The sequence below is a fragment of the Macrobrachium nipponense genome, chromosome 1 (assembly GCF_015104395.2).
Source record: "Macrobrachium nipponense isolate FS-2020 chromosome 1, ASM1510439v2, whole genome shotgun sequence".
Classification (NCBI taxonomy): Eukaryota; Metazoa; Arthropoda; class Malacostraca; order Decapoda; family Palaemonidae; genus Macrobrachium; species Macrobrachium nipponense.
The window spans coordinates 55154972-55179207 of record NC_087200.1 but is presented as its reverse complement, the minus strand read 5'-3'; the positions used below and the strand labels follow the sequence as shown (position 1 = coordinate 55179207).

Genomic DNA, 24236 nt, shown 5'->3' with positions numbered 1-24236 from the left:
CCATTAGCCTACGCTGACTACTGGAGAAGAGTTGCGGAAGAAGGCGCTGTATTAGTCACAGTACAAATATCCTGGAATACAAGGAGACCTGCATCGCATATTTCTCGGAGAAGGGAGAGAGGGAGGCCGTTTTTAACGGCACTCACTTTGGAGGACAATTAAAGGCAGGAGTCCAGGATGCAACTGACTGACGAGGTTGGATATAACCGGATAAAAAGTCCAGGTTCTCCTCTCGATCTGAATAGAGGCTTTTCAGCACAATGTGCACATTGGTCTCCAGGGAAATATTTACCGAAACGGCACAGGATTAGAAATCAATTACCACTTCTCTGTAGTCAGCTGACGGATTCTAATTCTTAATTTTTGCCTCGTTGTTTCCTTTGGGTCAAACAAACTATACGAAGGCAAAATTGTCGTCCATACTTCGCATGACGCGATCTAGCGACAGCTACAACTTACTAGGCTGTTCAGATTCGTCAATTTTTTCCGTTACTACTTCCTGGATGTGGGTTACAGTTTTAGTATAATTTATGCTATATTCGGCAATACTTGAAACAAATACACACACAATATATATATATATATCACATCATGTATATATATATATATATATATATATATATATATATATATATGTGTGTGTGTGTGTGTGTGTGTGTGTGTGTTTGTTTAAAAATTCTTTATTTAATATGAAACAGGATACATTCAACGGCGTCCGGCATCTATTAAATGATCGTCTAAGAGGCCTTGAAAGTCCTTAGGATTCAGGTGACAACACGCGACTTTTAAAAACTGACAGGCTTTTTTAAAAAAATGTCACAGATCTCCTGAAGAGAAGAGCAGGTGGTCATTTCGTTTGCTGCTTTAAACAGCAACAGTTGCTTATAACGATAATAATGGCATCAAGAAGAGACGACGTCATAACGTAAAGTGTAATTTCAATTTGATCAGAAAACTTGACATAAAATCAAAGTAAAAACTAGGTATATTCAATCAACCATCAGTGGCGTTCTATCCACACAACGTGAACATTAGGAAAAGAATAATGATAAAAATAAAAGGAAATGAGAAGAGTTCCATATGAGAACTGTGAGATGGGAAGCTGAGGCATGACGGAATCTGGCAAAGGCCGTTGAAAGCCTCGCGGTGTCGGAGGCCAAAAAGAGGGAAAAACTTAACGGAAATGAAGATAAGATGAACATCACCAACGGAAAAGGACTACTGCTGCCCTGGCTCCCACGTGACGCCTAAACATCGAAAGCATATTCTGTCTCTCATCTGAATCGAGAAAAGACTTCAGGCCCACACATACACATACCCTGAGGAAACCATTGTCTCTCTCTGTTGGTTGTTCTTTCACAACACGAGGAAGACAACATACCTCAAACTTTTCTGCCTAATGACTCTTGAACCCAGAACATTATTACTGAGTGTTTGATCCCGAAAATAAATGAGAATATTTACTAAATCAAAAGGAGTGTACAGGTACCGGGAATCTAGAGGCAATTTTACTGACAATAGACAAGGTTACAACCAAAGCTATACACATATTATAACTACGGCTGGCTTCATTCCCCCGCCCTTCCCATCTATCCTGCAGCCATCGCTTCCAAACCACGTCAGGGCTCCGTCACTCTGTCATTCCCATTCCCAACAAAAGGGCGCCACCCACTCCCCCTCCCTCCCCTCTCGAACTAACAAAGGGTCTTCAGTAAATGATAATAGGAAGTCAAGCAGCGAAAGAGAAAGGCAACGATATCAAGCGGATGATCTACCTCTCTGGAAACTCAATTGAGAATTGTATTTTACTCGAGAGAGAGAGGAGAGATGAGGAGTGAGAGAGGAGGAGAAGAGAGGATGGAGAGTTGGAGGAGGGGGAACCCTGAAAGGGGAAGAGGGGGGGAAGCGGGAGGAGAGACGAGAGACGAAGAGGAAGACGAGAGGACGGAGAGACGGGAGAAGCTGCCGGAGAGAGGAAGAAGGAGAGGAGAGAGAAGAGAGAGAGAGAGAGAGATCTTCAGTATCCATTAAACTGGATGAAGTAAGAAACGATAAATACACACAATGAAGCACCCGTGTAAATCTAAAACGAAAATAAAACCAAGCTGATCTTACGTAAAGTCGCAGCATGCATGCGTTCGGGAAATGTCTATTCTTGTGTGAAGATATAATTTTTTTTCTCTCTCTCTCTTTTTTTAAACAGGATTCCTTTCACTAATGAAACATGACTTGTCCAACTCTCCTTTTCACAGCCTTGGAATTCATAGTCACCGACGACTGGCTATGGTTTAGTGTAAGAAGGGGGGAGTGGGGCAAACATCAGGGTCTCCTCTTTCTATGACAAATTCTCTCTTTTCATGACCGTGACCTCGATGTGAGGTTCTTCTTTCTGTCTGCGTGTTTTCTCAATGAAAAGCGACCTTCCGCTCCGCCCTCCTCTCATAGCTAATGCGTCACGAGATTGTTTTAACACTATTATCACTGCAATATTACTTTATTCTTATATATAAAAAATCTGACATTTTACGCGGTGTCTATTTCAGTTAAAATGTAACAACTCTGCTATGATTTTACATACCGTTTCTTTTGACATACCATCACGTAAAAGTGCTTACAGATTCGTAAATACTTATATTCAGAATAGATTAGATTTCAGACTAGAAAAAATAATTCCAGAGAGAGAGAGAGAGAGAGAGAGAGAGAGAGAGAGAGAGAGAGAGAGAGAGAGAGAGAGAGAGTTAAGTATAACTTAGTTTAACCAGACCAATGAGCCGATGAACAGCTCTCCTAGGGCTGGCCCGAAGGATTAGATATATTTACGTGGCTAGGAACCAATTGGTCATCTAGCAACGGGAACTACAGCTTATTGTGGGATCCGAACCACATTATATCAAGAAATGAATTTCTATCGTCAGACATAAATTCCTCTGATTCCGCGTTGGCCGGGCCGAGAGAGAGAGAGAGAGAGAGAGAGAGAGAGACTTCTCATTACGGAACCCAAGAGCTCTTGACAGCGAAACGGTAGCAAGCACTACACGACACGACCCCCACAACTTTCCAGAACCGTTCTGACTTGCACCTTGAACTCCTTCGTCACTCGGGGGAGGGCCCAAGGTTTCCCAATATCATACTGTGTACCTATACTCATTCGCAGCGCAACTTACTCGAAAATCCCTGATGAACTGTCATCAATATTTCTTCGGAGGAACATTTCGTCACAGAACGTTAAATACTCGGACTTGGGGATCCTCGGTTTCATCAATTAACTGAATATTCCCTTCATATGGCTTGAAGTGCACTCATGGTTTTCAGTTGTATTGGTGGGGAAAAATAACCAGCCGGAAAAGTTAACTGTACAACTCCTGACAAATCCCGCTTCTGGACAGCTCGTATGGTTTGGTTACAAAATTCAATCCATTCGTTTTGACATATTTTATGCCATTATTCAAAACTATATATGATATTCCAGCCGTCCAACCTCATTTCTGATCCATAGATTTTGATTTTCCTAAAGTTTTGTAACCCCTCTCGGATGGATGGATGTTTTATGAAATTTAGGGACAAGCCCAACCACTGGGACCTATTTTTGTCCTTCAGCGCTAACACCTTTAGATTATACTATTCAGAAAGAAAATTCTACAACTACTAAAAAAAACACTAATTACTGCTTTCATTGAACTTACTGCAACATTATATGTAGAGCAACAGCAAAATCAGACTTACTGTGTGACGCGAGCCACTCTTCGTACCCCAACCCCGGGGGAAGTTCGACAAGTTGTCGGAGGTCAGTTTCGGGTATCTTACGTTCCAGCACCGCCTCCTCCAGGTACAATTTGTGCTCCTGCTCTTGGGCCGCCGAACACTCGCGGTCCTTTCGTCGTGCTTTCCTGTGAACATAGAAAAACCTCGTTATTTTCATAACGTTAGATCCAAATAAGAAATTTGCTTGTACTCAAAATAGGTACAATTATTTCGATCAATGTTACGGCTCGTTTTTAAAATACAGCTGGGAATTGAATAAAGCAGACTTTTATACATATAAATATAAAGGAGTGGTATCAGCATCAATACATAAATTTTCCAACAATGACAATTCTCGAGCATTAAATATCAATCTCGAATGTATTCCAAAAATGAGCACTGGCACACATGCCAAATCCATTGTCAATATCAAGCAACGACCCATTTCAAACTTGAGTCATGACAATAACGTTAATATTTGACGATACAAAATGCGCGGTATAACTTCAACCTGATGTCATCTGCGCACCTGGAACACATGGCAGCCAACACGAGGTGCAACGACTGGGCGAACAACTTCAGAAGTCCCTCTAATTTACTTGGCACTGCCACTGCCAGGGATGACAGGGGACCCCCCACCAGTCCCCCACACACATTGCTGTTATTGTGACTAGTGTCTCCACTTGTGCCACTGATGCCACCTTCATCAACGCTGGCACTCGCCTGGTCTAGGGTCGGGGAGGCGCCCAGCACCGTGCCCTCGTAGTACTTGTAGAAGGCTCCGGCATCTACCGTCGTATAGTGAGGATGGTGATCATTGTGGCGGCTGATCTGATGATGTTGGTCAGCCGGGGTGGACATGGATCGAGACAGGTTAGGAGGATGACCGTGCACCGTCAGTAACGCCGCCACCACCGACGGCCTTCGAGCCCTGGCGGCCTTTACCAATACCGCAGTGTCCGACGGGGTGGGCGACCCGGGCATCCCATCTCCCCAGCCTACTCCAGCCATTTCCAGAGGCAACGACCAAGGAGAATCGTCGCACGGCGGATGTGGCCAAGCAGACGGGTTGTTACCTGCGGGGTTCGACCACTGGTGCGTGTTGTCCCCATCTTGGGCGGCCAACGGGGGCGGCGTGTACGCCGAGTGCCAACTACAGGAGGAGGTATAGGTCGACCCAGACGCCCACGAGCTCAAAGACGCAGGACGCCCGTCGGGCCCACCTGCCATGTCTAGCATGGCCTGCCGCTGTCACCTGCTGTCGTCCTCCAACAGGCCGATGGATGGCGAGGCTATCGACGGCGTCGGGGAGCCGTTTGAGGTCGTGGTGGTGGAAGCTGGTGGTTCCTGCTCACCGGCTAGGCTGTGCCACCCATGCAGTTTCCTCATGATTCACGCCCAATCCACTTCATGGTGTGGTAATGCACAACACAACAGATCCACGTGGACCACACGGCAACGGCTTGATTCGTCAGCAGCCAGACAGGAACCAGGGCAACAAAATCAATCAATAAATAAAAAAAAACTGATATTAAACACCAGAGCTGCACGACGACAAAAACAAACACACAAGGCGTCGCAGCAGGCTAACCGTAGGCAACGAAATCCTTCATCGGCGGCCCTGAAGGCGTCGCTACCGCCACCGCCGTTGCGGAGTTTCCACTCCGGTGCTCTGGACTACAAAATGATACGGTGGCTTGAACGTAAACACGCACACACACACACACACACACACATAAGACACCTCCGCACATTCACCACCAAAGGTGAACTCGGCTACAGTAACTACTAGTACCAGCTGACGGGGCACTAATGCTTCCCCAACAGTCACTGGGTGCACTATGATAACTCTAACTGCTTCGTTTTAAGACGGGGAAACAGAAGCATTAGCTTGTAGCCGATGCACTGACACTGGAAGTGGTGGGGATTCATCATCAACCAAGTCATTTCTTTTGCGCTCTCTTCGGAAAGTGATAAAATCCTGAAAGAGAAAAACGATTCGTTTTGATAGTTTTCATTAGTTGTATGGCTCACTATTTAAGAATATAAAGAATCGCAGTTTCCAAAAACGTTTTCCGAGGCTCGTACGCAGGCAATAAATCGAGGGCGCTAAATCCAGGCAGATGATGTCAGATACGGCGTGAGGAAAAAAAGTGGCAGTCGTTAGCGCGAAGCTACTGGCCGCCGTTGCACACACACACACACACCACAAGGCTGGCAATGGCACACTGACTGACTTCTGCTGTTGCTGCTGCTGCTGCTGCACTCACTCAGCTGACTGACTCACACTCCTAAACACAGAACCCCCCCCCCACACACAAGCCCACCCCAGCCCCCTCCCCGAGGTTCCTTCCATTGAGTGAGTGAGCCAGCCAGCACACCTTTCCCGAGCGGCCTCGCCTCTCAGGGTCGGGCACACCTTCCTCCTCTCCCCCCTCCTCTACCAGATCTCAACCCTCCTCCCTTCCTCCCTCCCTCCCTGGGGCCTATCACCTTTATCTGAAGGCACCCACTTGCCTTGCAAAAATGATCATCCATCGCCTCCTTACGCATGTTGTGTGAATCAACATTGCTAAGAACATCTCTCTCTCTCTCTCTCTCTCTCCTCTCTCTCTCTCTCTCTCTGTATACATGTATGTATGTATATATACATACATACATACTTACTTACATACACACACATTATATATATATATATATAATATATATATATAAATTGTTATCACATCACCGTGATTCAAATACAAGCATTCAAGCATTAAGCTACAAATTTCCCTCAATATCCAATTCGCTCTACCTCGGAATTAATATATTTCCATATCTGTTAACCGAAGGGGAATTTTTTAGTTGATAATAATTTCGTCCTCTCGTGGATTCGAACCACCGCAGAAGGGAAATCAGGACTTCAGTGATTTGACCGACTTGGCCAACAAGTGACGAAATTATCATCAATTAAAAAATTCCCCTTCGGTTAACATATATGAAAATATATTAATTCCGAAGTAGAGCAAATTAGATATTAAAGGAAATTTGTAGCTTAATGCACGCACACGTGTGTGTGTGTGGTCATAAGGTTTCCTTATACAGAACCCCGTTTAGTATTTTTGAGAAATTGTTGACTGGATAAATATAAAAATTCAGAGGAGACTAATAGTATTATGAATAGGTTTCCAAGGCTTGTTTTAAGCAGATGACTCAACAGGTTTCTAATAACGTTTTTCCCTTTTAAGCACTTTGACGGCTTTATCTTCATACCGTCAGTAACGATCACAATATAAGTGCCAATGAATCATAATCATATCTACATTTCTACTAAATACTACACATAGGCTTGTGGTGAGAGCATCAGGTCCCGGGCTAGACGACAGCTAGTCTAAGGAGAGTTCATTACTAGCAGACTTTCATTTTGTGGTATAAAGAAATCCAGGGCATAAGTGGGCGTGGCATTTTATCATGCTGAGATTACTCATCCCTCTATTTTATCGAGGTCGCTGCTTCTTGTTGCTGTTGCTGTTCAGGATTCCCTCAATCCAAACAATATGCCTTACAACTGTTAGACCCTTCAGGTAAATCTCTCTCTCTCTCTCTCTCTCTCTCTCTCTCTCGCTCTCTATATATATATATATATATAATATATATGATTTTATATGTGTGTGTGTGTGTGTGTGTCATATATGTGTGTGTATGTATATATATATCATATATATATATATAAAATATATATATATATATGAATCAAGCATGATTAAATGACAAGCAGCAGCATCAATGAATCTGCTAGGTTGCCAGAGCTGACCTATAGTGTACGTAGGAGCACATCCTGTTGCCAACAGTATACGACTTGCGTAATACCCTCTTCTCCGCCAATCAGAAGGCTCAACTTTACACACACACACACACACAAAAGGACGGAGGATGCAAAGTAATACGACATTTCGCTTTCAAGGTGAGAAACTACAAAAGACCTTTCAACTAGACATCCAATGGACAAAGCATGAGACCAGAATACCCATACAGCACAGATTCTTGGATGTGCCTAACCTTTCACATGACTTTAAAGACAAGATTTAAAGTTCGGCGATGATCGAGGGCAAGCTATTTTCCTTGGTGTGTCTGTGTCTATGCGATTTTAGACGAGATAGTATATGGCTATTATATCCCATGAAGGTGCCCTAGTGTTGCAAGAAAATAGCACTGAGCACATTGAGTCGAAACAGGTGGTTGCTGATTGAATATCTTCTAGTACAAGAGACGGAAGATGAAGTTCTTTTCCAATCATACGGGTAAAAGGGGGTAGCAGCTGGGGGCCGAAGGGGCGTTGCAAAGGTTTTTAAGTAATGCTTACAGTGTACCGCGTGAGGTACGAGACACTGCAGTAGATGCGCAAAAGAATGGGGCATTATTTACAATTGAACAACACCATCAGATCACTGACTCCTTAGGCATCACCGACTGAAATGAATACGTACATGAAATCCCGCATTGGGGACATCGTTGTCACGAAGGGCCCATCTCAGGTCTGCTCCTGTTACTGAGAAGCAAGTCAGTCTCCTGAAGTTTCGTTCGACTGTTGTCATGCTTATGGCTACTCTCATGGACAGGCTTTACTAGAGACCAGCACAAACCTTATTGTTGCCTATAACGCCATTCTTAGGCGGCTAATATTATGACCACCAATCTCGCTGTCCAACTGATACTCACGTTCAGAAATATTATACTTATTTGATAGCCTCGTTACAATTTCAATCACCCTGGCACCCTTCGAACTTCGACATCTGTTACTTATTACATATATCTTTCGGTATTTATATCGCAACTCATTATCATTAACTAGTGCAGTTTTCAGCATCGCCACATATTTCTGCCGCTATATTAAATTTTGCATTCATGTTTGTTTATGATCCTAGACTGAAATATTTTATTCACAATACAAAACTCCTTGTAATAATCATTGTCACCAAGTGACCACTCTCCACTTATCATAACCAAAACGTACTTCAACCAAGTCAGGTGGGCACTGATATTGTCCAAGCCATAGTATATTAACAGCCGATCGACCGACGTTGGCCTTGACGAATGGGAGGGACTCTCAGATTTCGCCTGGGAGCCATCTTTCAAGACGCCGGGGAGGAGCGTTCATCTGGCGCTCATCTCGGGCGTTGGAAATATTCGCTCGTTACGTCTCGAAACTTTTGCCACGATGCCAAGCGATCCTCGTTAGCCGCTGAGAACGGATGTCCGTCAACAGTATTTCGCTTGCAATTTGCCAATCCTATACTCAATCAAGATAAGAACATTTCTTCTCTGTACAGACAAATAAATGGACTGTTCATAGTATCAAAAAGCAGCATCCTATCCCGAACAAGACAAATTACTTACAGCAATCATCAGCCACTCCTCTTTACACCAAGACCCACTCAATGTTCAACACATGCACACTACCTGTGTCATACTCTCAACACTCCCGTTGTGATATTAATATACATAAGCTCTTCAGTCTAATGTTGACCAGAACTAGAGTAAGACTCCCAGGCCTAATATGGATATTCGACTATTCTGTTCTGTGGAAGTTCACTTAGTAGACGTTCCATACGCAACTCAGGAGAGCGGGTCCTTGAAGATCATCTCCCCGATATCACCTTAGACGCCGAAGGGCATACAAAACGAAAGGCCCCTCGTGCGGCTATCACGAATATCATTCAAAGGGCTCTGGTCAATTTCATTTCCGTGATATGCTGGATGAATCAGCCGTATGAATTTGTATTTATGAAAATAAACATCGCAGGAAAACTCGGCTGACCTAAAGAAACGAAACCTACACGCAATTTTCCCCTAATGACAACGGGCGAATGACACATCAGAGAGATGCAGTAGCAAATAAGACTTCCAGTCTGACGTATTTTAGAAGATACAGTAGCAACTAAGGCTCCCTGGTCACACAGGTCAGGTGACTGTACCGCCAGTGTCCATCTGAACAAAACGTCGATAAATGTGTCCCACCGAAAGGGAGCTTCAAACCTTGACCTCATCCGTAGAACTGAGCCCTAAACGGCCAGATCAATTGGGATTTCATGTCTGGGTAAAATAAACAATAACCTTTTAGGCCTAAATTGAGTTGGCGAGCCATTCACACAAAAATAACAGTGGGGCGAATCCATCAAAGGGGTCGCGAGGCAAAACACAGCGGGGAAATTCGACTCTTTCGCCTATCACGTGTGGGATTACCTACAAACTTAACCTATGAATGAATAGCATGGGATAAAAACATAGAATTACTACATCCTATAGTAGTACTATGAACTTCCATTTCTTTGTCACATAAAACACTATCAGGTCATATTCGTCTGGCATAAAATTATTAAAAATATCTAAGTCATGAAAAAGGTCATCAATTCATGCATCTCTTATTTATTAAAAATGTCTTCAATTCTTGCCTCTCTTTCATTAAAAAGGTCCACGATTTCTTGCCCCTTCTCATTCATTAAAAAGGTCCCACAATTCTTGCCCCTTCTTATTCATTAAAAAGGTCCCACAATTCTTGCTCTCTTTTTTAAAATTTTTTATTAAAAAAGGTCCACAATTCTTGCTCTCTTTTTTATTAAAAAGGTCCACAATTCTTGCTCTCTTTTTTTATTAAAAAGGTCCACAATTCTTGCTCTCTTTTTTATTAAAAAGGTCCACAATTCTTGCTCTCTTTTTTATTAAAAAGGTACAAAAAATTCCACAATTCTTGCTTCTCCTTCTTTTTTATTAAAAAGGTCCACAATTCTTGCTCTTTTTTATTAAAAATCAAAAAGGTTCCACAATTCTTGCTCTCTTTTATTTTTAAAAATTAAAAAAGGTCCACAATTCTTGCTCCTCTTTTTTATTTAAAAGGCCACAATTCTTGTCTTCTTTTTTTTGTTTAAAAGATTAAAAAGGTCCACAATTCTTGCTGTCTTTTTTATTAAAATGGTCCACAATTCTTGCTCTCTTTTTTATTAAAAGGTCCACAATTCTTGCCTCTCTTTTTTTTATTAAAAAGGTCCACAATTCTTGCCCCTCTTATTCATTAAAAAGGTCCACAATTCTTGCTCTTTTTTATTAAAAAGGTCCACAATTCTTGCTCTCTTTTTTAATAAAAAAGTCCACAATTCTTGCTTTCTTTTTTATTAAAAAGGTCCACTTAAAACTTCTTTGCTTCCATTTTTTATTAAAAAGGTCCATAATTCTTGCCTCTCTTATTCATAAAAAGGTCCACAATTCTTGCCTCTCTTTTTTATTAAAAAGGTCCACAATTCTTGCCTCTCTTATTCATTAAAAAAGGTCCACAATTTATTGCCTCCTCTTTTTTATTGTTAAAAAAGGTCTACAATTCTTGCCTCTCTTTTTTATTAAAAAGGTCCACAATTCTTGCCTCTCTTTTTTTATTAAGAAGGTCCATGATTTTTGCCTCTCTTTTTATTAAAAAGGTCCACAATTCTTGCCTCTCTTTTTTATTAAAAAGGTCCATAATTCTTGCCTCTCTTTTTAATTAAAAAGGTCCACAATTCTTGCCTCTCTTTTTAATTAAAAAGGTCCACGATTCTTGCCTCTCTTTTTAATTAAAAAGGTCCACGATTCTTGCCTCTCTTTTTAATTAAAAAGGTCCACAATTCTTGCCCCTCTTATTCATTAAAAAGGTCTACAATTCTTGCCTCTCTTTTTTATTAAGAAGGTCCACAATTCTTGCTCTCGTTTTTATTAAAAAGGTCCACAATTCTTGCCTCTCTTTTTGTTTTTTTATTAAAAGGTCCATGATTCTTGCCCTCTCTTTTTAATTAAAAAGGTCCACAATTCTTGCCTCACTCTTTAAGTAAAAGGTCCAACGATTCTTGGCCTCTCTTTTTTAATTAAAAAGGTCCATAATTCGTGCCTCTCTTTTTAATTAAAAAGGTTCACGATACTTGCCTCCTCTTTTTAATTAAAAAGGTCCACGATTCTTGCACGTTCATTAAAAAGGTCCCACCAATTCTTGCCTCTCTTTTAATTAAAAAGGTCCCGATTCTGCCTCTTTTTTTTATTAAAAGGTCATGGTTCTTGCCCGTCTCTTTTAAATTAAAAATCCACGATTTTGGCTCCTTTTCATTAAAAAAGGTTCCAAAAACGATTCCTTGGCCTCTCCTTTTTTTTAGGTCCCGAATTCTTGCCTCTCTTTTTCATTAAAAAGGTCCACAATCCTTCCCCTCTACATTTTAATTAAAAAGGTCCAATTCTTGCCTCTCTTTTTAATTAAAAGTTACATGATTCTTGCTCTCTTTTTTTAATTAAAAAGGTCAACATTCTTGCCTCTCTTTTTAAAAAAATTTCCACAATTCTTGCCTCTTATTTAAATTAAAAAGGGTCAACAATTTCTTGCCTCTCTTTTTTTTATAAAAAGGCCCCACGATTCCTTGCCCCTCTTATTATTAAAAAGGTCAACAATTTCGTGCCTTCTATTTTTAATTAAAAAGGTCTACCAATTTCTAGCCTCTCTTTTTAAATTATGGTTCAAGAAAAATTCTTGCTCTCCTTTTTAATTGAGGTCCACGTTCTTGCCTCTCTTTTAAATAAGGTTCCAACAATTCTTTGCCTCTCTTTTTAATTAAAAAGGTCCATATTCTTGCTTCTTTTTTTAAAAAAGGTTCCACGATTCTTGCCTCTCTTTTTCATTAAAAAGGTCCACAATCCTTGCCCCTCATATTCATTAATTAAAAAGGTCCATTCTTTGCCAATCTTCTTTTTAATTAAAAAGTTAAAACCGATTCCTTGCCTCGCTTTTTAATTAAAAAAGTCAACCAATTTCTTGCCTCCTCTTCTTAATTAAAAATTTCCACAATTTCTTGCCTCTCTTTTTAATTAAAAGGTCCACAATTCTTGCCTCTCTTTTTTTAATTAAAAAAATGCTTTCCACGAATTCTTGCCTCTCTTTTTTAAGTTAATTAAAAAGGTCCCACAATTCTTGCCTCCTTCTTTTTAATTAAAAAAGGTCCACAATTCTTGGGCAAAAATTCTTTTTGGTTTTAAAAAACCAGGCGATTCTTGCCCCTCTATTCATTAAAAAGGTCACAATTCTTGCCCCTCAATATCTATAATTAAAAAGGTCCCACATTCTTGTTCGTCTCTTTTTAATTCAAAAAGTTTTTACCTTACGAAAAATTCCTTCCTGGCTCTTTTTTTAAAAAATTAAGTCAATTCTTGCCTCTCTTAATTAAAAATTTTCCCAATTCTTGAAAAAAGTCTTTTTTTTTATTAAAGGACCCATGATTTTTTGCCTCTCTTTTTTAATTAAAAAGGTCCCAACCTTACTTGCCTCTCTTTTTAATTAAAAAGGTCCACAATTCCTTTCTTGGCCTCTCTTTTTTTTAAAAATTAAAAAGGTCCACGAATTCTTGCCCTCTCTTTTTATTAAAAAGGTCCATAATTCTTTTCTTGGCTTGTTCTTCTTTTTTAATTAAAAAAGGTCCACAAAAATTACGTTGCCTCTCTTTTTAATTAAAAAAGGTCCAACGAATTCTTGCCTCCCTTTCCAAAATTAAAAAGGTCCACTTGCCTTCCTTCTTTTTTAAATTAAAAAGTCCAGCAAAAAATACTGCCCTCTCTTTTTAATTAAAAGGTCGCACTTGCATCATTAGCTTCTCTTTTTAATTAATTTAAAAAAGGTCCACAAAAATACGTTGCCGTCTTCTTTTTAAAAATTAAAAAGGTCCCACCGATTCTTGCCTCTCTTAAAATCAATTCCTTTCAAATTAAAAAGGGAAAAGGTCCAATTGATTCTTGGCCCATCTCTTCATTAAAAAAGGTCCATGATTCTTGCCCCTCTCATTCATTAAAAAGGTCATTAGGTTCACCAATTATTGCCCCTCTTATTCATTAAAAAGGTCTACAATTCTTGGCTCTTTTTTATTATAATCCCACATTAAAAAAACTTGTCTCTTGCTTTTTATTAAAAAGGTCCACAATTCGTCTCTTTTTTTATTAAAAAACAAAGGTCCCATTCTGCCTCTCTTTTTTAATTAAGTTTCCCAATTCTTGCCTCTCTTTTAATTAAAAAGGTAGATTCTTGCCTCTCTTTTTAATAAAAAAAGCCACAATTCTTTTGCCTCTTTTTAATTAAAAAGGTTCCACGATTACTTCCGCCTCTCTTTTAATTAAAAAGGAGATTCTCCCAGCTCATTCATAAAAAGGTCCACATTCTTTTTTTATTGCCCCCTCTTACTTAAAAAGGTCCACAATTCTTGCCTCTTTTTTTATTAAAAGGTCCACAATTCTTGCCTCTTTTCTTTTTATTAGGTCCATATTCTTTGCTCTCTTTTTTATTAAAAAGGTCCACGATTCTTGCCCTCTTTTTAATTAAAAAGATCCACGATTCTTGCTCTCTTTTTTTCAATTAAAAAGGTACAATTCTTGCCCCTTCTTTTAATTAAAAAAGGTCCACGATTCCATTGAAAATCGTCTCATTCATCCACAAAAATTCTTGTCTCCTTTTTTAATATTTCACAATTCTTGCCCCTCTTTTTATTCATTAAAAAGTCCACGATTCTTGCCTCTCTATTATTAAAAAGGTCCACAATTCTTGCCTCTTTTCGGTTTTTTATTGATTCTTGCCTCTTATTCCGTTTTTAATTAAAAAGTCCACGATTCTTTGCCTCTCTTTTAATTAAAAAAGGTACGCTCTGGATTCTTGCCTCTTTTCTTTTTTAAACCTTTAAAAAAAAGTCACAAAAATAACTTGCCTCTCTTTTTAAAAATAAAAATTTTCCAAAAACCAAATTCTTGCCTCCCTTCTTGTTTAATTAAAAAAGTCCACATTCTTGTTAAAAAAGGCCTCTCTTTTTTTAAAAATTTTAAAAAAGTTTCCCCGATTTTAAAGCTTGCCCCTCTTTAAAAAAGTCAGTTATACAAGGGTTCAAGCAATTGTGCCTCTATTTTTTAATTAATTTAAAAAGGTCCACAATTCTTGCCTCTCTTTTTAATTAAAAAGGTCAAGAATTCTTGCCTCTCTTTTTAATTAAAAAGGTCCACGATTCTTGCCTCTCTTTTTAATTAAAATGTCCCCAAATTCTTGCCTCTTTTTTTTAATTAAAAAAGGTCCACGATTTTCTTGCTCCTCGTTTTTCATTAAAAAGTCCACAATTTTTGCCTCTCTTTTTATTAAAAAGGTGTACGATTCTTGCCTCTTTTTATTAAAAAGTCAACAAATTCCATGCCTCCTCTTCTTAATTAAAAATTGTCCACAATTCTTGCCTTCTCTTTTTTTTAATTAAAAAAGTCCCACATTCTTGCCTCTCTTTTTTATTAAAAAAGGGTTCCACGATTCTAAGTCCTCTTTATTCAATTAAATTGGTCAACAATTCCGTGCCTCTATTTTTAATTAAAAAAGTCCACATTCTTTGCCTCTCTTTAAATTAAAAGGTCAAGAAATTCTTGCCGGCTCCTTTTTAATTAAAAAGGTCCAGAATTCTTGCCTCTCTTTTTTTTGTTAAAAGTTTCCATTTCCCGATTTCTTGCCCCTCTTATTCATTAAAAAGAGGTTCAACAATTCTTGCCTCTCTTTTTAATTAAAAAGGTCAATTTATTGCCCTCTCTTTTTTTAATTATTAAAAGGTCAAAGAATTCTTGCCTCTCTTTTTGTTAAAAATTCCAAAAAGGTTCTTCCCAAATTCCCCCTCCGCCTACTTTTTTAATTCAAAAAGGTCCACAATTCTTGCCTCTTTTTAATAAAAAGGGGCCACAATTCTTGCCCCTCTTTTTTTATTAAAAAGGTCAACAATTCTTGCCTCTCTTTTTTATTAAAAAGGTCCACAATTCTTGCCTCTCTTTTTTTATTAAAAAGGTCCACGATTCTAGCCCCTCTTATTCATTAAAAAGGTCCACAATTCTTGCCTCTCTTTTTAAATTAAAAAGGTCCGCAATTCCTTCTCTGCCTCGTCTTTAATTAAAGAAAAGGTCAACAATTCTTGCCTCTCTTTTTAATTAAAAAGTACCACGATTCTTGCCTCTCTTTTTAATTAAAAAAGTCAACAATTCTTGCCTCTCTTCTTAATTAAAAATTTCCACAATTCTTGCCTCTCTTTTTAATTAAAAAGGTCCACAATTCTTGCCTCTCTTTTTTATTAAAAAGGTCCACGATTCTTGCCCCTCTTATTCATTAAAAAGGTCAACAATTCGTGCCTCTATTTTTAATTAAAAAGGTCCACAATTCTTGCCTCTCTTTTAATTAAAAAGGTCAAGAATTCTTGCCTCTCTTTTTAATTAAAAAGGTCAAGAATTCTGGCCTCTCTTTTTTATTTAAAAAGGTCCACGATTCTTATTGTCCCTCTTATTCATTAAAAAGGTCAACAATTTCTGCCTACGTCTTTTAATTAAAAAGGTCCACAATTCTTGCCTCTCTTTTTAATTAAAAAGGTCAATGAGAATTCTTGCCTCTCTTTTTAATTAAAAAGGTCCACAATTCTTGCCTCTCTTTTTAATTAAAAAGGTCCACAATTCTTGCCTCTTTTTAATTAAAAAGGTCCACGATTCTTGCCCCCTCTTTTTTATTAAAAAGGTCAACAATTCTTGCCTCTCTTTTTTTATTAAAAAGGTCCACAATTCTTGCCTCTCTTTTTTTATTAAAAAGGTCCACGATTCTTGCCCCTCTTATTCATTAAAAAGGTCCACGATTCTTGCCTCTCTTTTTAATTAAAAAGGTCCACAATTCTTGCCTCTCTTTTAATTAAAAAGGTCCACAATTCTTGCCTCTCTTTTTAATTAAAAAGGTCCACGATTCTTGCCTCTCTTTTTAATTAAAAAGGTCCACAATTCTTGCCTCTCTTTTTAATTAAAAAGGTCCACAATTCTTGCCTCTTTTTTTAATTAAAAAGGTCCACGATTCTTGCCCCTCTTTTTTTATTAAAAAGGTCCACGATTCTTGCCCTCTTATTCATTAAAAAGGTCCACAATTCTTACCCATCTTTTTTTATTAAAAAGGCCCACGATTCTTGCGCCTTTTTTAATTAAAAAGTCCACGATTTTTGCCTCTTTTTAAAATAAAAAAAAAACAAAAAAAAAGGTCCCACTATTCTTGACCCCTCTTTTTTATTAAAAAGCGGTCCAAGATTTCCTGCCCCTCTTATTCCTTAAAAGTCCACCAATTCTTGCCATCTCTTATTCATTAAAAAAAATGTCCACCATTCTTGACCTCTCTATTCATTAAAAAAAATGTCCACCATTCTTGCCTCTCCTATTCATTAAAAAAAATGTCCATCATTGTTGCCTCTCTTATTCATTAAAAAAAAAAAGTCGACAAATCTAGCTAACGCAAAATCTACCATTGTCAAAATCAGGGACCCGTTCCTAGATTTCGACAACAGTGCGGCACTAATGTCGAACTGACATCAATGACCTCAATCACCGGTTTTACCAATGACATCAAACGCGCGACGGATGTCATGCTGGCGGACTCGTCGATGATGGACACAAGCATTGCTAATGCATCTGGTGAATGGTCTGTCTGGTTCCAGAAATGGGTCATTTTTGTTTTTTTCAGGGAATTTTCAAAGGAACAGGGACAATTTTCATGTATCTCGCTCGCTTATGTGTATACCCATCCCCCCCCCCCCATTCCCCCCCCCCCCCCCCCCTCTTCTCTTCTCTAAACTCATCTCTCTCTCTCTCTCTCCTCTCTCTCTCTCTCTCTCTATATATATATATATATAAATACACACACACACACACACAACACAAAACATAACACACACACAAACACACAACGACCACACAAACACACACACACCTATACACACACAACATATATATATGCATACACGTGTGTTACAAAGTTACAGCCACGAAAGAAAATTGAAACACTAGACGTTAAGTAGTCTCGTCTTATTGCCAAAACATGGCTGTAACCTTGTTTGTATAATCATCACGCTTTTAATTCTCGTGGTTCAAAATCAAACTATATATATATATATATATATATATATATATATATATATATATATATTATATATATATTTATATATATATATATATTTATACATATAATCACATATATATATATATATATTCTATATATTAGATATAGATAAACAGTACGTCACTTTCCAAACTGTCATAGGTTCACGTAAGTGAAGAAAGAGCGATGGACATGTGAGGAAGCGGCCCTAAGTTGTTTTCCATCTGCGGGATTAACTCCCTGACGAACATGACGTAAAAGTAATCGTGAAATGTCCGGGTTGCAAATTCCTCAGATGTAGTACCTATGCTAGTACTGCACCAGCCCCGGGGTTTTTTTTGCCATGCCCTAGGTTAAGTTAGGTTGGGTTAGGTTAGAAAGTTTAATACTACCAAATTAATTTGGGTGTGGGACACATAATGAGATTACTTAAAAAAATTCAATGGTTAGTTTTCAAATTATGGCTGTGCGCTTTTTGAGGGATAAGTCCCGGTACTCGGGTACATCTCGGGGAAAATGCGTCCGGGTCACGAACTTGACGATCACTTCTAAGCCCTAAGCTCTTTCTGAAGAGTTTCACAGTAAAAAAAAAACTACTTCTTTAATATATTTTTTCAACAAACAAAAGAACACAGGAGGCGTGGAACCTTGGGAGGCGATGGGCGTCGCCGAACGTTCGGGAACATGACCAATGGACGAGGTAGCCCATTACGCCATTAACTATACAGCCAAGATGACCACCAGAGCCTTGTGTGTATAATGGCAGGGCATCTCTAAGCCAATGCGATGGTGGAACTACTACCCGGAAACATCACACTAAAGACTATAATGGAAAGTTGAAAATTAACAATGAAAAACTTAAGAATCCAGACGGGATTCGAATAATTCCCCTTAGATGACGATTCATTAAATACATCTATTCAAACATAAATACCCACATACATACATGCATACACACGTAAATACACTGACCGAAGTCCACTCCTACATTCACTTGAAGGTACTTCCCGTTCCCGTCACTTTTCTTACATGTTTTATTTTTAGACAGTAAGTCTGGAAACGCTCAAAAATAAAACTTGCAAACGGTCACAGGGTTTGGTCAAGGTCAGTTTACCTTGCCTGGCTGTCTGTCTGCAGCAAGTTTCCTCCATCTCAAGTTGTGCACAGTTAATGACACTAGCAAAGCGAGAGTGAATCAATCTGCTAATATAGTTTACCTATTTATTTAGGAGGCAATTCTAGTTTTGAATCGACAAAGATCGCACCATATTTGACGCCATCTGAATAAATCAATCAATCCATTCCACTGTTCATGCGCACCGTCATTCCTAAAGCTCTCTGTTCCAATAATCACTATCGGTTGCTTTCAAGGTTGCCATAACGCCTGGGTGTTACTCCCGTTGCTTTCGTCTCGCCTTGGCTCGTCAAACATCACATCCTCATGCCCCTAAGGTAAGGTTAGGTTAGGTTAGGTTCAAATAATACCTTAACCACGATGCAACTTGGGTGTGGGGAACAAAATGAGATGATTTTCAAGAAGACTCTATGGTTAGTTTTTAAGATATGGCGTCCCGCTTTTTTTCAGGGAAGGTCTCGGTACCAGGTTACAGTTCGGGAATATGCCACCGCCATCCTCGTCCTTGAGATCATATATGGGCATTCTATTCTGAGACAGCTGATTGCGTCCTCCATTCAAATTATTGGCCATTTTGAATAATACTACTCTAATACTCGCTCAAGTAAACGAATGATTTCTTCCACGAAGCAACTGGTTGATTAAAATCAATAAAAATGTGAAAGAGGTTCTGTTTCCAGCGTACACAAATAATAATAATAATAATAAAACCATTTTCACTTGATGAAATGAAAAGGAGAATCGTAATAATTTGAGCTGAGTAGTGATGTCACAAATGTAAACGAAGTTTGCTGCAAAATAAAATAAAATCTATAAGACTCATGATAAATCATGACCGATTTTACAAACTAAACTACATGGCAGCATGATAAAATGCGCACGCATTCATCTCTCTCTCTCTCTCTCTCTCTCTCTCTCTCTCTCTCTCTCTCTCTCTCTCTCTCTCTCTGTATTATGAAAATATTCGCGACCTTGGAAGAGGACAACAGTGTCATTTCTGGGGCTCTGAAAGGCTTTGCCATAATGGCGAAACACCCGTATCAAATCCGGTGTAATGTTGGTCCAAATCCTGGCTTTAATGCGGAGTTATTGGCTCTTACGGCCACGACAGAGCGCCAGCCATGAAATGAGTTGGGATACACTAAGGCAGCCGCTGCTGCTGCTGCGTCTCTTGCTCCCGAATGACGACAAAAAGAAACAGAGTTCGAGAGAATAAATGGAATTCAAGAGAGAAAATATAATTCACGGGACATGATATAATTTAGGAGACGATATAAATTACAATTCAGTCGTTCTGTAGGAATCATAATTCAAAGAATAAAATCTAAAAGTAAAACCTCAGAAAAATAAGCCAAGACAATACGATAAAGCAACATATCATATATCATTTGGAAAAAAGATTAAATAATAAGAAAAATGAAATTATACGAAATAAGTTAAACTTGAAAAATATAATAAAAAAAAAAAAAAAAAAAAAAAAAAAAAAAAAAAAAAAAAAAAAAAAAGAGTAATTCAACTTTTACGTCAAAGCCCTTGGGAAGGGCAGTTACATCTACTTCCCTGACGTTGCAGCTACCCCTGAAGAAGAAGGAGAAAAAAACTGAGCACCCCCTCCCCCAGTGTGACAGACTACCTTACATGAGGAAGGGTTGCACAAAAGTACGGAGCTGCATCAAGTAAATTCTGGGATTTCTTGATCCCTGGAGTCTTCATCCATTGCCCTGCCGTGGTAAGATTGAAAAGACAGCAGCTGCACCCATCGCTATTTAATGTAAACAAAAGACACAGCATTTCACGCGAAGAAGAAGAAGAAGAAAAAGTAATCTAAGGCCAACCCTGTCGTAGGTATTATCGTGTTTCCTTTTCCGTGGCATTCTGTGAAGGAATCCGGGGACAGAAATCCAGAAAATGTATCGGACTTCTGCAAGCGATGGTCGGCCTCAGTCGATGATAACCGAAGGAGAAACTGGGGGTCATTAGGTTTAAAAATAGACTTGACGTCTGCTGCAGGTCAAACGTCATTGCTAACACAAAATCGCTGCTCCCTCGCTTGCTTCTTTGCTTGCTTGCTTGCTTGACCGACCGATAAGGTGAGCAGCACGTGTTACTAAAAACTGTCAGGAATTTGTGCAAGTTTGCAGTCGACGTCTGCAGTATATTCGTTTGCATGTGTGCAGTGGGAGCGCTCACACGCTATGTCTACATTCACACATATGCACGTCAAACGTGGTCCGGGAAAGAAACGCAGTATTTAAGCCACCTCGACAAGATAACGCAAGATGACAGTTTGCAGCTCCCTGCTGTGCTGCAGGTAATGCTGTTTGCTTCCGCCGCTGCTGTTAGATGAAGCTGGCCAAGGCTGGCACAGGCTCTTGAACAGGAAAACCTGGATTCCTGTTAAACACAGCCATACAGACTCCTCAAACCTGCTATGTATCAATTGACGTCCAAATTTTAAACATAAAAAGGAATATATTTACACATTACGTATCCATGATGCTCTCGAACAAAAACAGATAGATGGAACAAGGCGTGATGCGACCCCCGGCTTACTTGGGTGTGTGTGTGTGTGTGTGTGTGTGTGTGTGTGTGTGTGTGTGTGTTTGAGTGCTCCTATTTGCTGTCAAATAGTGCGCTGTTTCACCGACGAAAATGGAAATAAATACGATACATTTTGTTACAAATATTTTTTGTGCTGTTTAACATGCAAATTATTTACTTTTTACATTTTCATTCTAATAAATAAATCATAAATATCCCCATCATAAAATTCCTGAATCTATAACTCAACGCGAAACACATTTTTCAGACTTGTTAAAGCTTTCCTACACCCTTCCTTCCCGCAAAAAAGAGCAACAACAATAACAAAGTATTTTTGCAGGCTTACTCCCCATGCAAGCGAAAATGAAAAGAATAACGCATAGTTGAACTTATAAACAAACCGTACCACAGACATAAGGAAATTGTAGACTACAGTGGCACAGTCCCAAAACGTTCGAAAGGGATAGCTCAGTTCACTATACTACGAGACCCCGACGCGTCGTCACGGTGGGACAAAACTTGAACAAATACACGTTTACAAATCAGCTAAAAAACGGAGAAGGGAATTGCAGTCATATCAGGCGGCATACATTTACTCCCAATACTCCTATTATATATTTATAGAGTTATATAATATTATTATAATATAGAACTAAAATATATAATATATATATATATTTATTAAAATAGCATCCATTCTTCCCAAAGTTCCAAAAATCCCATCATTAAACGAATGCTTTGCCTTTCGATTCTCCGCTGCCGGGAGTGTTACTAGGAGTTACAAGGATTAGGATGACTCAGAGACTTATTAGTCCATCCTTAGAGGAGTCATCGTGAGCTCACTTATCTCTTGGAGCAGGTTCTACTGTTCATTCACAGAGTCCTCCTCATGATTTTGTCGCATCTTTTCAACTCTTCCACAATGCTGCTGTGTACAACTTCTGGTGGCAGTCTGTTAGTTGCATGTGTCACTGATCTTAATTGTAAAGAAGTTCCCGCGATGAGAGGAGAGAGAGAGAGAGAGAAGAGAGAGAGAGAGAGAGAGAGACTCCTAGGAGCGAAAACAAAAGTTCCACACTTGAAAAAGAAAGAGAGAGAGAGAGAGAGAGAGAGAGAGAGAGAGAGAGAAAACACACTCATAGGAGAAAAAACAAAAGTTTTACACTGATGAGAGAGAGAGAGAGAGAGAGAGAGAGAGAGAGAGAGAGAGAATGTACCAATGTCAAGCCAAATAAAAGTTGTGCCACTACGTGTGAGTGAGTATGTGCGTCTCCATGTGACCTTGAACGGCTGAAACGATTGTGCGGTTCTTCTGCCCAAGTGTGCACCTTTAAAGACGTGGCCGCCACGTTTCCATCAGATAGCGAGGAGCATGAGATGGGCGTTCTGAGGGGTCCCTTGGACACAGCTAGAATGGATCCAGTTTGACACACTGCTAGGAGCCGAGACAAAACTGACTCATTTGAATATCTACGAAAAGAGGTTTCTGGCGACTTGGATTAAATAGACTTGAAAATATAATGATTTCAGCATATTAATATACTCTGATCTATTTTGAAAGTGAAAGTTATTCTTATCTAGATGTCAATAGCGCTAGAATAATGAGGTGTTGTTGACGTCACGGCAGGAAGCAATTCCATTTATATTACATATCACAACAGATTGAATATTTTGGAATATATTCAAAACCTATCATATCAAAGGGTTGGTTACCTGCGTGTAGATAGATTATCTTCAAAATAACTTGAAAACAAATGAACAGTTCTAATTCTGAAAGAGAGAGAGCTAGCTCTCTGGGAATACCATTCACCGTAGCATGAAAAATGACTGGCACTGGATCGCGAACAAACATATTCAATGTCATTAGCGTTTCGTCCCAGCTCTGTTAAAATAGAAACCTGATTCTCCGTTTGTACAGACAATGTATTATGACGGAAAAACAGCGATGAAAGACTTTTACCGATAAACATTTCCAGCTTTGGCCCTCTTAAAATGACACACGGAGGAGGCGTCATGAATGATTCACCCTGGGATTCCTGTCAAACACTGGAATTGGGTTATCACCAGAGCATAATTATATACACACACACACACACACACACACACACACATATATATATATATATATATATATATATATATATATATATACATATACATATACATACCAACCACTTCTACAGATGTTTATTAACTGAATTCTATCTCCTTCTGGAAAGTGACGAGAGAGACAGGAACCATGGCCGCTTTCAGAGGCTCTTCGACCTTGGCAAGAGCCAACCGCAAAATCCACATTAATTTGCCGACCCCCTTCTTAGCTTACCACTCCATCAACCAACTGAAAGGACGGTTCATTTTCTTTTCTGCTAAACAAGCAATTCTGCTGTGCAGCTGGTGACCGTTGTGGGGGTTTACCGTAGACCGAATTCGCAAAAATGAATAAATAAATAAAATAAAAACTACGTTGGTACATGACACTGAACCACACGGAATATAAGAAATATTGTATACTCGTAAATGAAAATATTCTCCGGGTGCTCTCCGTATGAGATTCAACAATATCTTACGCACGCTGATCATACAAGCGAGAAGCAAAAAATAACAATAATAATTAGTACTGGTACTACGTAGATGTGAAATTATCATGGCCCTAAACACAAATGAGAGAGAGAGAGAGAGAGAGAGAGAGAGAGAGAGGGAGGATTTCCACTCAAACTTCCAGTCAGACCACTCTCGTTCTCAAAGCTGCCGAAGGGCATACGTTCGACCCTATTACAATTCCCACGTGTCTTAACATTAACACTGGAAGTCAAGCTCGGTCTATCCACCTTATGGATGTTTAAATACCTTTAAGATGCAGACCGTAAACGGCTACAT

At 39.1% G+C, this 24236-nt stretch overlaps 1 protein-coding gene across 8 annotated transcripts in view; it reads right to left on the bottom strand.

Annotated features, from left to right (window-relative positions):
* Positions 1-24236, bottom strand: part of LOC135219313 (MOB kinase activator-like 2) — a 376693-nt gene that overhangs the window by 24499 nt on the left and 327958 nt on the right. For 4 of the 8 annotated variants that reach the window (XM_064255978.1, XM_064255976.1, XM_064255977.1 and 1 more), the window contains exon 2: positions 3724-3887. In XM_064255978.1, coding sequence (XP_064112048.1) covers positions 3724-3887 — 164 coding nt within the window. Of the gene's footprint in view, positions 1-3723; positions 3888-4252; positions 5983-24236 lie in introns of those variants that run through there. The other 4 variants (XM_064255972.1, XM_064255973.1, XM_064255974.1 and 1 more) reach the window with 4 other exon arrangements.